This window comes from Triturus cristatus, chromosome 3_2 (assembly GCF_964204655.1).
Source record: "Triturus cristatus chromosome 3_2, aTriCri1.1, whole genome shotgun sequence".
NCBI lineage: Eukaryota > Metazoa > Chordata > Amphibia > Caudata > Salamandridae > Triturus > Triturus cristatus.
Window position 1 is genome coordinate 206,428,212 of NC_140584.1, and position 15,900 is coordinate 206,444,111.

General features: G+C 48.8%; 1 protein-coding gene across 1 annotated transcript in view; it reads right to left on the minus strand.

Annotated features, from left to right (window-relative positions):
* MCM6 (minichromosome maintenance complex component 6) overlaps positions 1 to 10,336 on the minus strand; it is an 89,188-nt gene extending 78,852 nt beyond the window's left edge. Inside the window, exons 1-3 of the mRNA XM_085647531.1 lie at positions 10,099 to 10,336; positions 3,850 to 3,996; positions 1,929 to 2,039 (exon numbers count right to left, since the gene is read on the minus strand). Coding sequence (XP_085503657.1) covers positions 1,929 to 2,039; positions 3,850 to 3,996; positions 10,099 to 10,196 — 356 coding nt within the window. The 5' untranslated portion in view covers positions 10,197 to 10,336. The remainder of the gene's footprint in view (positions 1 to 1,928; positions 2,040 to 3,849; positions 3,997 to 10,098) is intronic.
* Positions 10,337 to 15,900: the final 5,564 nt, after the last annotated feature.

A 15,900-nucleotide genomic window follows, 5' to 3' on the forward strand; every position in this document is an offset into this window, starting at 1 on the left:
CAGAGGCATGGGAAAAGATGGTCATGCTGGTTTTGAAATGTGCCCCATATGCTAACCTTGCCATTCGGTGGCTGTGCCCCTTCACGCGCATCACAATTCCATCGATTTTTTGCACTGGGTAGTCAGAAGGGCAGGAGACCAGTTTCTGAATGGTACCTTCATGACATTAGCGGAAGGAGGAACACATTTTGGTGTGGGACCAGGGCAGTTTCTGCAGTACACGTCCATGTGTCTTGGACCGTGCGGGACATGCTCAACGTTCCCTGATGAACACAGACTCCCACGTCCTGACAGTGGTTTTGGACTCTGGTTTCACTGAAGGTATAATCTTTCGATTGTGCACTGACCTTACGAGCAACAGGCAGACAGATGTGGATTCTGCCTGCGCAAATTGGAATGGGATCTTGTGGGCCCTTCTCTCAGACCGAGTGGAGGAACGTTTGGACAAAGATGCAAGTAGCAACCAGAAACTCTAGATTTAAACTGACAATTGTATTACCTACACAAGGCTCACCTGACGCCTGAGAAGCTACACAGGGTCTGCCAGACGAGTTCAGCTGGGTGTACATGGTGCAGAGAGACCCGGCTCACTTTAGCACGCCACGAGGACGTGCCAGGAGAGAAGACCCCTTTCGGAGGAAAAACTACAGGATATGAAGCGGATAACTGGAGTCAGGGCTGAACTGAAAATGTGCCATTGCCTATTGAGACTCTTCCCACCCCCTAAAGACCGTAGGAATATGGGATACAGATTTCCCCAAATGGGACTGGTGCATCGTTTTCCACTGGGCCAGCCCAACACCACCGACGCAGGGTAAATTGAGAACTGACCAATTGGAATGGGCGGATGCTAAAGAATGTAGCCTCCGAACAGTCTGCACAGATGACAATGCAGAGAGGGACCTGGAGATATGAGGTGCGATGGTAGACCTCGAGAGGATAGAGAAGCGGTGGTTGAGGATTCCGACCCCAGGAGGGTCCTGTGGGGGCTCCTCACAATAGTGAGACCGAGACAAGCCTTGCTGTTGGCTTCACGCACCCCCCACCTAAAAGGGGATGGGGTGAGGGGGTCAAGACAGCCTCGGCGCTGGGGTTTGTGAGAAGTGTGACAGAGGCCTGGTGCTTAACTGTTGCCCCCCACCCAGTGTTACCCGCACTGTTAACAGATTTCTAATTCTATGTGTGTGGGCATACATGTCGCTGCCCCCGCCCCCCAGCTCCTGGGTGGGAGGAAATTGCTTGTATTAGAACCCCTGAGAAGCAGGGGACAACTATGCTGCATAACGGTTCCTATGGTTATCTGTTATGGTATTGTAGTGCAAAATGCATAAGAGAAATAAAGCAAAAGAGAAATAAAGCAAATTAAAAGTTACCTTTCGAACAGAGCCTCTCCTTCCCATACGATCTCTCACTGAAACTATAGCAACTTTCCAAACCCATTCACCTTTTCGTAGGTCAGTCGCTTTCAAATTAACAAATATGGGCGACGTGTATTTCCTCTCATTAACTCCAAGCTCCTCCACACATTTGTGTGTGTCCTCAAGGGCTACCTCTAATCTTTATGAGTGCACCGCTACCTCCCTCACCTCCTTCCCCAACAGCACCTCCTTCCCAAAAGGGAGGATCAATTCTGCAAAGGATGGACATCTAGCCACTATAACTAGAGAATACTAAGTACAGATCCCTCAGCCAACACAGACTCCCAGTAGATCACCCAAAACAAAATAGTTCCCTAAAAAGTGGGGCCCTGAACTTTAGAAGGCTGGCCTTTACAGCAGCAAGGATCGGGATCCTCAATAGAGTGCAAACTTTGAAATCCCAAACTGCGATGCACAATATTTTGGGCAACAAAATTCCAGAAAACAGTATCGCTACAAGTGTTAAAACAGAAATTAGGCCCTCAACAACCCATTCGAACACCAACTTACTTGTGTCTTGTCGGCAGGTCCTGAAACGCCACATAGAACTCCTTGTTTGGGGGAACATTGCCATGGTCTCTGGCAAAGCTTCTCACGGCTCGGCACAGGTATGGATACACTCTGAAAGACAAAATGGTGTTAGTGTCCAATCCCCATAGTTGTAGTTCTAATGACAAATACAATTCCAATGTGCCCAAGAACAGTCAAGTAGAGGGGCCATTTACAGGCATGATTGAAATGTTCCGTACTAGTTGATCCATTTAGAGAAAAACATTTTGCTGTACAAAACACGACGAGCTAATCACTGGCAGATTAAGTGAGCTATTGCCCAGAGTCACATGATGCCGAGCTGCCGCCGGGGATCGAACCGTGATCCTCACACTCCGGAGTCAGCCGCTCGGGCCACTAGGCCAAGCGTCACCCAGCTGGTGGCTCGATTCCACAAAATGAAGTTCGGACAAAGTTAAAACAGTCCAACGGGGCCATCAGCACACCAATAGGAGGGAGGTGGGGGAACCTGAACGCAAAGGTGGGTGAAAAGCACTGCAAGCAGGACTTAAGAGCATAGTGAACTCTACAGGTCCAAACTACAAATAGTGCCAGGTCTAAAGGACACAGGGTAAGAGAGAGAGAAGCCATAAACTCAAAATATCAATAGGCAATACTGCACTTCACATGGAATTTAAAAGGGAGTAGTGAAAAAAAATTAGAAGCTGAAAATGCTATATTGCAGATCAGCTAGTTACGTGGAAATGCCCCTACACCAAATATTGCATTTACGCATGTAAAGCGATAACTAATGTGCTTAAATGTTTGGTTTGCTGGCATTTTACCACTCAAAACCTTCCGAGGTAGACTACATACAAGCCAACTAGAAAGACTACTTTTATGTAGTGAAACATTTAAGGAAAGACCATGTACACAAACCGTGCTAAGCAGCAACAAGCAACTAAATAAATGTGGATGCTTTACCTATGTGTTTAGGAAATAGAATGCCCTCCCTAAATGTCTTAATTGCAGGATAGTCTTGTCAGCGCGTGTACTTAACAAGTGTTGGCAAATATACAAGAAAAACAATACACTTAATCATCTAACGTAGTTAATGTGCATATACATAAGGGAATTCTGGCTGCCTGACCAACTGATTCTTATACGAGTGGAGGGATAACTGCTGCACCCTATCCGTGCCTCTGAACACTGCACCAATAATTCATCATAAACTACCACCTTGCTGTTGTAAAGAACGAAAACCCAAAGAACATTAGAGCGGTGTTTACCACAGCCTAGAAGACCCTCTTTCAACAACTTCATACCAGATTGCATAAATGGAAACAATATAAACCACTAAATTCCAAATACAGATGGAGAGGTTCGGCAGGTGATTACAAACTATACTATATTGACTATATACCCAAGCCGTGTCCTTTTAGGTATAATTGGGATCTCGTGGCAGAATATGGTATCTTAAGTACTTATTTTTGGTTTTGGAAAACTGTTCTAAAGAAGAGAAAAATAAACAAACACCTACATACATCCCAACTACAGTAATACATGTGCACCACACTTGCCATGTCAAGAATATGCATGCGATATAGTTAGGGCTACAGATCATTTAGGGGCATATTATCAAGCAAGGCGTTTACATTATCGCCGCTTTAGCGCCAAAAAACTGCCGCTAAAGCGGCGATAATGGGCTTGATAAAATGCCGCAGAGAATTCCAATAGAAGCCTATGTTGACACCAGAACATGGACTTCGATGGGAATTCTCAAGAGCATGTATTATCAAGCCCATTATCGCTGCTTTAGCGGCAGTTTTCTGGCGATAATTTTAACCCCGTTTCTGGATAATATGCCCCTAAGTACCTTCAATAAACGTTCAACTGGAAACTAAGAAAACTAGTGAAAAGCAGACAATCACACCAAGTTTACCTGTAGAATTCCTCCTGGATTGTGGTCGCCAACTGCTGGTTAAACTGCTCCAGGTCCAGGAAGCTGACTAGTAGGGTGTTCCTCTCTGGACGAATTAACTCCTCAGCGTCTCGCAAGTATTTAACTTCACCATCGCTGCTTTGGAACCTGAAGGAAACAGCGAACGTACTTGTTAATCGAAGCATTTATTTTGCCTAGAGTGCGCGGGTGCAATAAAAGGGCTGCTTTTTTACTGAAAGAACCTTTATATGCACAGAGCCCTTGCCAGCTGTGCTAGTGTACAAGTTAGAGACATGACAAAAGCAGAAGGGTTACACTATCTTACATACCTAGCTGTTATGCAGCAAAAGAGAAGAAAAACATTAATCTAGATGCCGCACACCTCCAAACGTCATGAAATAACACCCTATGCAGTTAAGTGCATTTTGGCACCAAGATCTGCAGCAAAGCCTTTCGAACGCCGCATAAATTATTTAACTTCAAGTCTTGGAAACATCTTATAACTGCAATCCTATTGAAAACAAATATCAGCTTGCAAATTGTCAGGCAAAGCAGCCTGGAAGTTGAACGGAGTCCACCTCGAGGAAGTGAACAAACCAAGTGGCCAGAACGGAAAAGAGCATGCATGAAGATCACAGAGTGCATTTCAGGACTGACTATGACGAAAATACACCACCCACAGACCACACGCTACTTCTCTATTGTGGAAGCCCGCACTTACCCCCTTTCAATAAGATGCTTTCATGTAATTTGGGGGTTTAATTAGTGTAATAGTGGCCGAAGAAAGTACTTTTGGAAGGAGCCTCAGACCTTGAGCTTCAAGACCATGGACCCACACTGCTTATGAGCAGTGTGGGTCACCTTACTGCAGATATTACCCAACAACCACAAATCCCAAACAGCAAGTTTTAAGATACATACCTGTAAACTTTGGCATCTCCAGACTCAAATGGCGCTAGCCCAACTTGTGCACCAGTAAGACTTTGTTTAAAGTGACAAGCTGGGCAACTAACTAGTTGCATCCTGAACTGCGTATTGCTGCATCATATAACTAGGAAGTCTGTTAAGAGACTTGACTTTAGAAAGTAACATTAGGCACCATAAAATAAGTTATTTAGGTATCTTGTTAAAAACATAAAAATCCACAGGTCACCCTGCAGTGGCCATAGCGTTTTGGATTCGTTACATTCGTATTTAAGATAATCTATCATCCATGCGTACATACCAAGGGTGTTTTCAATGCACTTGGCCTGCTTATCTCCAATTTGCTTAGTTAGCAACTAGAGCACTTGCTTAGTTAGTAAATAGAGTGTACCAGTAACCATTACCGGGGACGGCAGTCTGAGTTGTGGGGCCGGTACGACCACTGATGACGCCCAGTAATCACTGGCTGCCTCATTGCCCAGAGAAAATGCTTCACATCCTTATCATTAAAGTTGCCATATTCAAGGACAATAATGGGAAACTTGACGAAAGTAATCCTTCATGCTCTTTACCCCATCCTGACCTGCACAAGATGCATCAAAGCTTGTCAAGCAAAAACACCAGACCCAAGCACTTGAGTTAAAGAAGAAAACCGGTTTAGGCTAATTAACCATCAAAATAAACAGAATGCGTATCGATACAAATCCAACTCAGTGTGACAAAGTGGGAAAGAAATAACCAGAAGCTACGTTATGTAGAGCACACTATTACCCAGGAGGGTATCCTGGTGCGAGTCAGGCCAAACCTAGGGCATACTAGAAAAGCCGGGTCTTCAGTTTTTAGGGGGAATTAAGAAATGAGGAGGAGACATTTGTGTAGTGGCATGTCATTCCACGCTTTAGGAGCATTATTGGAAAGGGCTTCAACGTATGTTCTGGTTTACCATATGGGGTGGAATGGTGCCAGTAGGAGTCCAAACGAAGTGAGGTTTCTGGTGGGTTTGTGGAAGTAGATGTGCTAGTTGAGGTATGCAGGGGACAGTGTTATGTAGTGCTTTAAAAGTGTGGATGAGGCGTTTGAATCATGTTTGTTTGTGTATGGACAGCTAACGGAGCTCCTTGAGGTGTGATAAGAGTACTGCATAGGAGGTTGGATGTGATTCCGGCTGCCACTTGTTCATCCCAGCGTAAAGTGTATTCCTGGAGTCCAGCTTGCTTACAACGTGGGCTTGCATGAAAGTTTTACAGGTGCCGATTAGGGGCCATTGAAAAAGGTTTCCTAAGCTTCTTCAGGGTGTGGAAGCATGAGGCGGTTATATTGAGATTCTTGCCAAGGACTACCCTGAGGCTCTTGGCGTGGGCCCTAGCTCTGCCAGCACCAGGTGGAGTCTCCAGTGAAGTGGTGTTCCAGAAGATCACAATTTCAATCATGTCAGTAAAACAAGCAGTCAGTTGAAGAGTGGCTAAAAAGCGGAACAGTCAGGACAACAGAATAAATATTTCTGCCTAAAACGTGAAACATTTACACAATGGCACAGTTCTACATACAACACAAACGGTGATGGGAGGATTGCTTGCAATTTGTCTAACCACTGGCATTCGTTCGGGGTAGCATCCCAACCCATTGCTCTTTTGCTCACCATGCCACCCGGACCCAGCCATATGCAAATCAGTCTTGAATCTGCTCCTCATGGGAGCAGTCCAGCCTAAAATGCCAAAACTCACATCTGCTTCATGTACCACCCTAACTGGCATGGATATGTCCAGACAAGTGTCCCATACTCACTGGAACCAAGATGTGCCTGGCCGATGAGCCCATAATTAGGGCGCAACCGTTCCTGGGTTGCTTGTGTTCCAGTTCAGGAAGGGCCTGGCAGTTCGAGCTAGACCAGTGTTTTCCAAACTGTGGTCTGCGGACCCCCAGGGGTCCCCGACACATTCCTAGGGGGTCCGCAGGCAGCAGTTTTGAAAGCACTGCAAAGTATCTTGTTTAATTAGCAGTTTACAAAGAACAATAAAAGTGTCACGATAACACCAGTGATTAATGTCCCTGCTGGAGAGAGATGAGTTTTGTCCAGTGGCAGTTTTGACTTAACTAATGTAGCACAGAGGGTTAATATGCCTACTGCAAAGAACCTGTACCATGCATTTTAAAAAACAGTATTTTATATGCATAGGCCAGTGGGTTGCTGCTTTTGTCAGAGAGATTCTTTTGTTACTGTGCAGTTCATAAGTGACAATCGTAATCTAGCACAGTGACCTATAAACTGTCAAACAGCTGCTTGCAAACTGCAAGGTACAAGTTAGTGACATATGTTTTTTCCCAGTCTTTCATTATCCTGATGCTGCTAAAAAAGGTTTATTTGGGTGGAAATACATTTTTATTGTTAAAGTCAATGCTAACCACTGTGTTATGTTCTGAATCCTGAGTTTGTGCTTCTCCAGACCAAGCACTCTTTAAAAATGCCTACCAGTATGAATGACACGTGAATTCTACACCTTGTAGTCCCCTTTGCCTTATGTAATATTTTCTATACACTGATTTACACACAAGATTCACTGTCCCTATATGTGTGTGATGTAAAGTGTTCTGACATCCTACAATGGTATTAGAGATGCTATAAAAAATGAAATACAGGTGACAGGGGGGCTATGGGGAGATGAGAAGCACTGTTGGAGGGTGATAGTGGGGGAATCATTGAAGGCCCCCCAGAAAGATTGTCGTATTCTGGTGCATAGTCAGGTCTTCATTTACTATTCTTTAAAATTTAATACAATTCAATATAATGATAAATGTGTTGTAGACTGCACCATTGTTTCCTAATTGTTTTGGGGGGAGACCCTCCCAAAGCCCCCTTTGTAGTGGTCAGGCTCACTCATTGCACTTGGTGTGCATGGTATGGGGACTGGTCTGAAATCATTTGCCAGGGCTGCTTCGGACTTCCAGTCTGGCCCTGGCAGGAGCAGGAGCCTCGTACTGCGAAATAAAACCAACCATTGAAAAGTTAGTCACGTGGATGCAGCACCAACCTTCCCATTAACTTTATTAGTTTTCTTGCAAATTCTTTCAATATAAAATACAGACGTGGCGGAGAGTGCTGTTGGCCTCTTTGGCTTAACAACACAATCCACCACTTCAGAAACGCAGGGCTGCACCATATTTACAAGAATATGGTGCATCCCTGCGTTTCCCCTGCGCTGGCGCTACACCTAACAGGGGAAGATTGTTTATGTACAGGAAGGTTCCCCTTCCTGCACATAAAAAAATCTTGAAATGGCGTTTTGACACTTCTATGTGTGCTGCTTAATGCAGCACATATGGAAGTTACAAAATGTAATTTTTGTTTTAAAGATTGTTGATGTGCAGGAAGGGTCACATTGCTGAACATAAACAATCCAAGGCGTTTTGTAAAAACGGGGAGAAATGAAGCATTTCTCCTTGATGTGCAGGAAGGGTCACATTGCTGAACATAAACAATCCAAGGCGTTTTGTAAAAACGGGGAGAAATGAAGCATTTCTCCTTGTTTTGCCAAGTTAAGACCAGGTTTTCCCTGGTCTTAATTTTGGCACTGCCTCTCATTTACGCTGCCCTTGTAAATAGGCGCCGCGTCAAAATCAATGGGTGTTGCAGGGGAAACGCCCACCGCCACACCCACCCCTTTCACGCTAAGCATTGGGTGAAAGGGGGTCTTATTTACAAGACAGCGGTAAGCCACGTTAAGTAGCTTAACGCTGCCTTGTAAATAAGGCGACACCCCTATCGCCACTGGAACGTCTCAAAAAGTGATGTTCCCATGGTGATAGGGGCTTGGAAATATGCACCTAAAATCATTAGTAATTCGAGTACTTGTTTTGTGTGCACACACGTGTGTTAATGTTTTTCAAATTACTGTTTTAATATTTGAAACTTAAATCCTAAAAATTGCTTGGGGGTCCCCGGCTTCCAGTGGTGACTCAATGGGGGTCCTCAGGAGTCAAAAGTTTGGGAACCACTGAGCTAGACAGTTCCCATGACGAGCTAGCTCAAGACTGATTTGCATACGACTGGGTCGAAACCAAGGTGACACAGCAAGCAATAGAACAGTAGGTTGGGATGCTACCAGAGAAGTTGCCTGTGGTTAGACAAACTGCAAGCATTCCTACCATCCCCTTTGAATGTTTCATGTACTGAAATATATCATACATCCATAAGCGGCATGGTTATTTATGCCCAGACCTGGGTCCAATTGTCAATGTGACTGGAACCAAGCTGTACCCGACTGATAAGGTCATAAATAATGCAAAACTGATCCTTGGTTGCTTGTGTTCCAGTTCAGGGAGGACCTGCCAGTTCCGGCTGGGCTGTTCCCATGAGGAGCAGAATTAAGAGTGATTCGCATAAGGATAGGGCCACAATGAGCATGGTGAGCAAAAGTACAATGGATTGGGATGCTACCCCCAGCAATTCCCTGTGGTTGACGAAATAGCAAGCATTCCTCCAATCACATTATGGGGCAGATTTACAGTAACTGACGCATCCCTGCATATCAGCAGGGATGCGCCAGTTATTGTGAGTCACGGCTCCGGCACCATGGGGCAAAAAAATAGACCGATGCATGACGCATCTGTGCCATAAAGGCAGCGCATTGCTGGAGTTGCGTCGCAAACGCGGCACAGCTCCAGCAAGACTCTGGGGTGCCCTATCTTCACAATGCTGTGTCAATGCTTACGCCTGCTTCAAGCAGGCGCAGGGTTTTGACGCAGTATGGGCTCAAAAGTGACTGAGTGAAATCTTGTAGATTTCACTCAGCCACTTTAATGAGGCGTTCCTGCGACGGAATCCCCCCCCCCCCCCTCCCCTCCCTGCGCAGGAACGCCTACTTCCGGCGCAGGGCTTTACAACGTGACGCATCTCTGCGTCACATTGTAAATACCCCGCAGCATGGCGCTGGTTTTACGCCGCCGCGTCACAAAAGCGACGCAACGGACTTGTAAATCTGCCCTTGTGTTTAACAGTTCGACACCCTTCAGGTTAGTGCAGTAAATCGCCATGCAATGAGGTCGACTGCCATAAATGTGTATAGTTACCGGGTGCGGCGATTTCAAATAGGTGAAGACACCGAAAAGACAATGCGACACATTTTAAAAATCAACTAATCAACCACTCACGCTTGGGGATTAGCGGCGTAACTACATGTTAGGAAGTACAGCAAAAATCCAAAGCCCACGTTCTGGTTTGCCGACCCTACCGCGCACTAGGGGACATATGAACTAATTTCGGATATTTCAAGGATGGGTCAGCACCTAAATGCATTCTTCATGAAAGATCATGGGGGTGGTACTCACTCCTCCAAGAAGTCCAAAAATAGTTTCTGACACTTCTCGGCCACCTCGTCTTTCACCTGCTGCGCCGCGATGCCGCTTGCGGGCTCAGTAACGTCCATATTGCTGCAGCTGGGGTTAAACGCGTTAATCCCAGGACCCGATTACCTCCAGCCACTCTCCGTCCCTACAACCAAAGACTTCCTGCGGTACAATGAGAAAGTTTCGCGCCACAGACTGCATCACGTGACTCGTTCGCGCCACACCAGACCAATAGCAACATTGTTGGGCAAATCCCTCGACTTAGTTTCGCGGGAGTTTTATCCAATAGCTGAACGAGGCTGGGCAACAAGATCACATGGAAGAGCAGGGTCCAAAGTAGAAGTAAGTTGTCCTTTATGTCTATGGTTTCACGTAGGTGCGCGTCAGAAGAACGTTGCTTCTCGAAGCGCCATCTTAATATCAGGCAAAAAAAATTCCTTCCATTTCATGCTTTACGGATAATTAATGTTAATTAATGTTCCTTACGAAAGCAACCGTGCAAACACTACGACATAACAAACACACGGCACACTTTTGCCTTTAAGGAAACATAAAGCACTTGCAGGCGAAAAAGACCTGTAAAGTCAGGACATATTTTTTTTTGGTGCATATCTATATAGCGCGAACTCGACCCGAAGGTATTGGAGCGCTTTACATAGCACCCTATTTACATTACACATTCAGGCACGGGGAGATTAAAGTGATTTACCCAGAATCACAGGATGTGGACGCGACCTCGAGACTCGAACCCTGGTTTCCTGCACCAGAGGCGGCAGCGCAGCGGACGGACTACATCCACAGTAGCGTTTTTTAATGCTACATCGTAGTAGATCCACTAGTGCAGAAGCGAAAGCTACGTCCAAGAGAAAAATGTTTGAGATCAGATTACTGTAGATGCCGCGTCAGAACTTTGTCATATTGCTTTTAAACATCAATTTTCTGGCTTAGTTGAACTGGATAAGCATGTAATCAAAGATGACTACGAGCCTGTAGCGTCTGTAGCGTTTTGGTTTATGCTAATCAGCATATCGGCGCGCTCGCGTTAAATAAACACAGGAGCCGGTGACTTTGGGCCACGCCTCTTTATTTTATACTCGCTAGCGTCTGACATCACGCATCAGCGCTAGCGCGCCCCGGCAGCGCGGAAGGCTAGAACGCCTAGACACGCGCCGGACATTACACTCCTTCCAACCTTTATCAAAACAAACAAATAATGCAAGAGGCACAAAGAACGATGGATCTGTTACCAGTCTGCCAGTCCTTGCGGGTTACACCAGATAGTCAGCCAGCTTGGACGACGGCGCAGGATTCCTCCGAAGGCCATAGCGGGATTGGCCGCCTCTGGACAGGGCCACCTCGGGGGTCCTGCACTTTGGGGTGTTGTGCTCCTCCAGGGACGGGGAGCAGCTGGGAGGGTTACCCCCAGGAGTGGCTGGCAGGGACTGGGGGTCATGATCTCTGGGGTCACCATCTTCATCCGGACCCTCCTCCCCCTCCTGGTCTCCGCTCAGTTGGCTTGGGCTTCGTCCCTCTGGCTCGAGCCCGGGACCCAAAAGCGTCCCAGGATGGACTTTCTTGAAAAAGGACACATCCCTGGTGACAGTTTCAGCTCCTCTCTGGGCGGTCACCATCGTGCCGGTTCGGCAGGGTGACAGTCCATGGCCGTGGTTCGAAAGGGAGTCTGAACTTGCTTCCAGGGTACCGGTCCTTGACATACACTGGATCTTGCCTTTGGATCGTCGACTCCTTGGCTCCTCTCCGCTGGCGAGTCCGATTGGCCAGAGTCTTCTCGTTACTGGCCTGTACCGGAACCCAGGTCGGGTGGTGTGGAAGCGTATCACTCACTATTCATCCCATGGTGGCTGTTCCCGGCGCTGCCTCCGTGGTGACGTGGGGGGTCATCCGGTATTCCCTCAGAAAACTGTAAATCGCCCTTTCCAAAGGAGATCCATCCGCCACAGCTATGCGTATTGTCTTATTGAGGGTGCGCATAAATCTTTCCACCTCTCCGTTGGCCTGTGGCCAGCGAGGTGTCACCTTGCGATGATGGATCCCCCAGCTCCTGAGGTACTCGGTGAACTCTTTTCCCTGGAAGGGGGGTCCGTTGTCCGTCTTGACCACTTCAAATATGCCATGAGTGGCGATGGTTTTCTCAAACTTCGCAATCACCTCCGTGGCTGTCTGGCTCCCCACTATTTCGACCTCTGGATACTTGGTGAAGTCATCGATGATGAATAGTGCATAACGTCCATCTGGGAGGTGTCCGAAGTCGACACTCACACACTCCCACGGCCTCTGGGGGTTTTCTTCTGTCACCACTGGGTGAGGGCGGTCCGGTTGGCACCAATTGCAGGTTCTCACGGTCTGCTCTACCATAGCATCCATGCCAGGGAACCATACCTTGGCTCTGAGCCTGCCCTTAGTCTTCACCATTCCCTAATGTCCTCTATGGGCTAGGTCTACCGCCTGCTGGGCGAGGCTGGCCGGCATGACCAGTCTGGGGCCTCGTAGAAGGCATCCTTGGCCGTCAATGGACAGTTCCCCCTTTACCCTCAGGATGGATTCCAGTGTCATTTTGGCTTGGGGTGTCCTCCTGTTTAGCGATTCTTGGATGGTCTTCCAATCCCCTGACCTGACGGCATCCGCCCCTGCTTGCAGACATTCGTCTCTTCTCTGATGCTTCGATGATGGCAGCTAGACTCATCGGAAGGGGTCGTGATCGCTCCGTCACTAACCGGACATATTCTTCTGTGTCCTCCGCCTCTTCCCGTTCCTCCCTGGTGGCTTTCCGCGGGTGCCTCGACAGGTAATCCGCCGGGTTTGTGGCCCCCGGTTTGTACTCCACCCGGTAATCGTACCCTTGAAGTTGGAGTATCCATTGTTCGATTCTGGGTGGTGGCTTCGATGCTGACCCTTGGAAGAGAGGGATGAGGGGCTTATGATCAGTCGCGACCGTGAAGTGGTGGCCATACACGTATACGTGAAAATGTCTACAGGCCCAGTGGATGGCGATGGCCTCTCGCTCAATCTGCGAGTAGCGTTGTTCCGTCTCGGTCAACGACCGGCTTGCGTAGGCGATGGGGGCCCACTCTCCATTGCTTTGCAGTTGAGCCAACACCGCTCCCAGACCATAGGGGCTCGCGTCCACCGCCACGTTGGTGGGCTTCGCCGGGTCGAAGTACGACAAGGTGGTGTCCGCCGAAAGGGCTGCTTTAGTTGCTTGAAAAGCTTGCTCTTGTTCGGGGCCCCATTGCCACGTGGTCGTAGATTTCATCAATTCCCTCAGGGGTTTGGTGAGGTTGGAGAGATCGGGGATGAAGCGCCCGCAGAAATTTACCATGCCCAGGAAACTTCTTGCCTCTGAGATGTTGGTTGGGGCTGGGGCTTCTTGAACGTCCTTCACCTTGTCCGGGTCTGGGGCCACTCCTGAATCCGAGAACGTGTACCCGAAGAAACTAATCTTGTTCTGCAAAAATTGGCACTTCTCCCGGTGCAGAGTCAGGCCTGACACCTGGATCCTCTTGAGGACTCCCCTCAACCTCTGATGGTGTTCCTCTATGGTTGACGCATAGATCAGCATATCATCGCTTACATTCAGCACTCGAGGGAGCCCGCTGAGGACTTCTCTAATGGTATTTTGGAATACCTCCGCGGCACTCGAGATGCCGAAGTTTAAGCGCCGATACCGTCTGAGGCCTACATGGGTGGAGAAGGTGGTTATGTACCTTGAGTCTGGGTGGAGTGGCAGCTGGTGGTAGCCTGATCGGAGGTCCATCTTCGAACCCCACCTGGCCCCATTCAACTCCCCTAAGATGTCATCAATGGTGGGTGTCAGGTGTCGTTCCCTTTTTACGGCGGCGTTGGGGAGGCGCATATCCATGCAGATGCGGACCTGTCTGGGCTGTTTCGGCTTCCTGGCGATGACGATCGGGGACACCCATGGGGTTAGTCCGCTGACCTTCTCTATGATGCCTTGTTTTTTCAGAGCCTCCAGCTCCTCTTCGACCTTTTGCCTCAGATGGAATGCAATTCGCCTGTGCCTCAGCGCCACCGGTTGGACAGATGGATCAATGTGTAAGGACACCTCCTTCCCTTTTAGGCACCCGATTCCTTTGAACACTTCCCCGAACTCCTCCATGATGGTATCCAGCTCCTCTTCCAGGACCGCCATGGCGAAGGATATCAGTCACAGCTCTTCGGCCGATTGCCCGCTCAACAGCATACCACTGCCTTCTTCCGTGACATAGATGGTGGTGCTTATTTTCCTCTCCCCGTGTTGCAGTTCCGTCTTGAAACACCCGATGAGTGGGATGGGCGTCTTCTGGCCATATGCAAATACGCGTATCTTTGCCTCTCGCAGCGGGGGTTTGGTGCGTAGCTGGTGATAGACGTTGGCGGCCATCAGCTCAATGGACGCCCCTGTATCAATGGTCGCTTTTATTTTCTGTTGGTGGATCACGATGCGACATTTTGGAAGTCTGCGCTTCTTCCTTTGTGGCTGGTTGATCGCGAACACGTAGTGGACTGGGTACTCCCCGGTGTCATCGTCCATGTCCTCGCTATCCGCCTCTTCTCGCACCGCATGTGCAGCTTCTTTCTTGACCCTGGTGGACCTGCACACCGCTGCGAAGTGGTTCATCCACCCGCATGCGCTGCATTTCTTCCCTCTTGCCAGACAGTCTTGTATGCGGTGGGGTTGGCCTTCGCAATACCCGCATTCTTTCTTTTTTGTGTCCAGTTGTATTTTCCCTCCGGCAGGTCTCACCTTGGGCCGAACCACATTCACCTGTTCTGCCACCTGGACTTGTTCCGTCTTAACGGGGCGATGCAGGGCTGCTTCCATGTGCTAGGCCCTCGCCTGCGATAGCTCCTTTGACCAGCCCAGTGTGAGGATGTCCGCCAGGGGCTTGCCGTCTTCCTGGAGGATGGTGACTCGGAGCTTGGATGAGTAACCCCCTTGTATGATCTGCCCTCGGATCTCCTCCTGCTCATCTCGGAACCCACACGTGCTGGCTAGCTCCTTCAATCTGCCATGGAACGCGTCTAGAGACTCTTCCTCCTCCTGATTGGCTTGACGAAAGATAAATCTTTCATAGTCTCTGTTCGCCATGGGTTCGAAATGGGCATTCAGAGCGTTCAGCAGTGTGAGGTAAGTCTTCGGCGTCGCCTCCACGATGGTCTTGTAAATGCGGTGGATGTCCTTGCCTCCCAGATGCAGTAGCAACGCTTTGCGTCTTTCTCTCGATATGCCGGCCCCCTCAAAGTATATTTGTAGGCAGTCTGTCCAATCCCTCCAGCGCGGGGTGAGGGACGACGGGGCACCATCGACGATGAACGGCTCCAGGGCGGGAATCAACGCCATCTTGGCACGTGCTCAGCGTGCTGCGGAGACTGTCTGATTCTCTTCCCCCAGACAGACGCAAAGGGTTGACGCCCTACGCACTTCTGGTGTGGCCCACCTGCACCCTTCCACTGAGCGGGGACGCGTCACTCACGGAGCCAGCTGCAGGGTCCTAGGAGCCAGGACGCCTCAACCGGGCGTGGGCCTACTCCGGGGCACTGGACAGGCATCAGCAGGCAAGCACCAAGCTAGCTCTCAGCCACCAAATGGGCGTGGGACAGCGCTCCAGGGGGGCCCAGGGATGGGGCTCTCACCTCACGTCCCCCATGCAGCACCAGCAACCTCTGCAGGGCCTCCAGGCGGGGAGATCAGCAATCACAGGCCACCAGCATGGAGCAGACACTCAGCCTGTGGGGACATGGGCACATTTAGCAGGGTTCAAA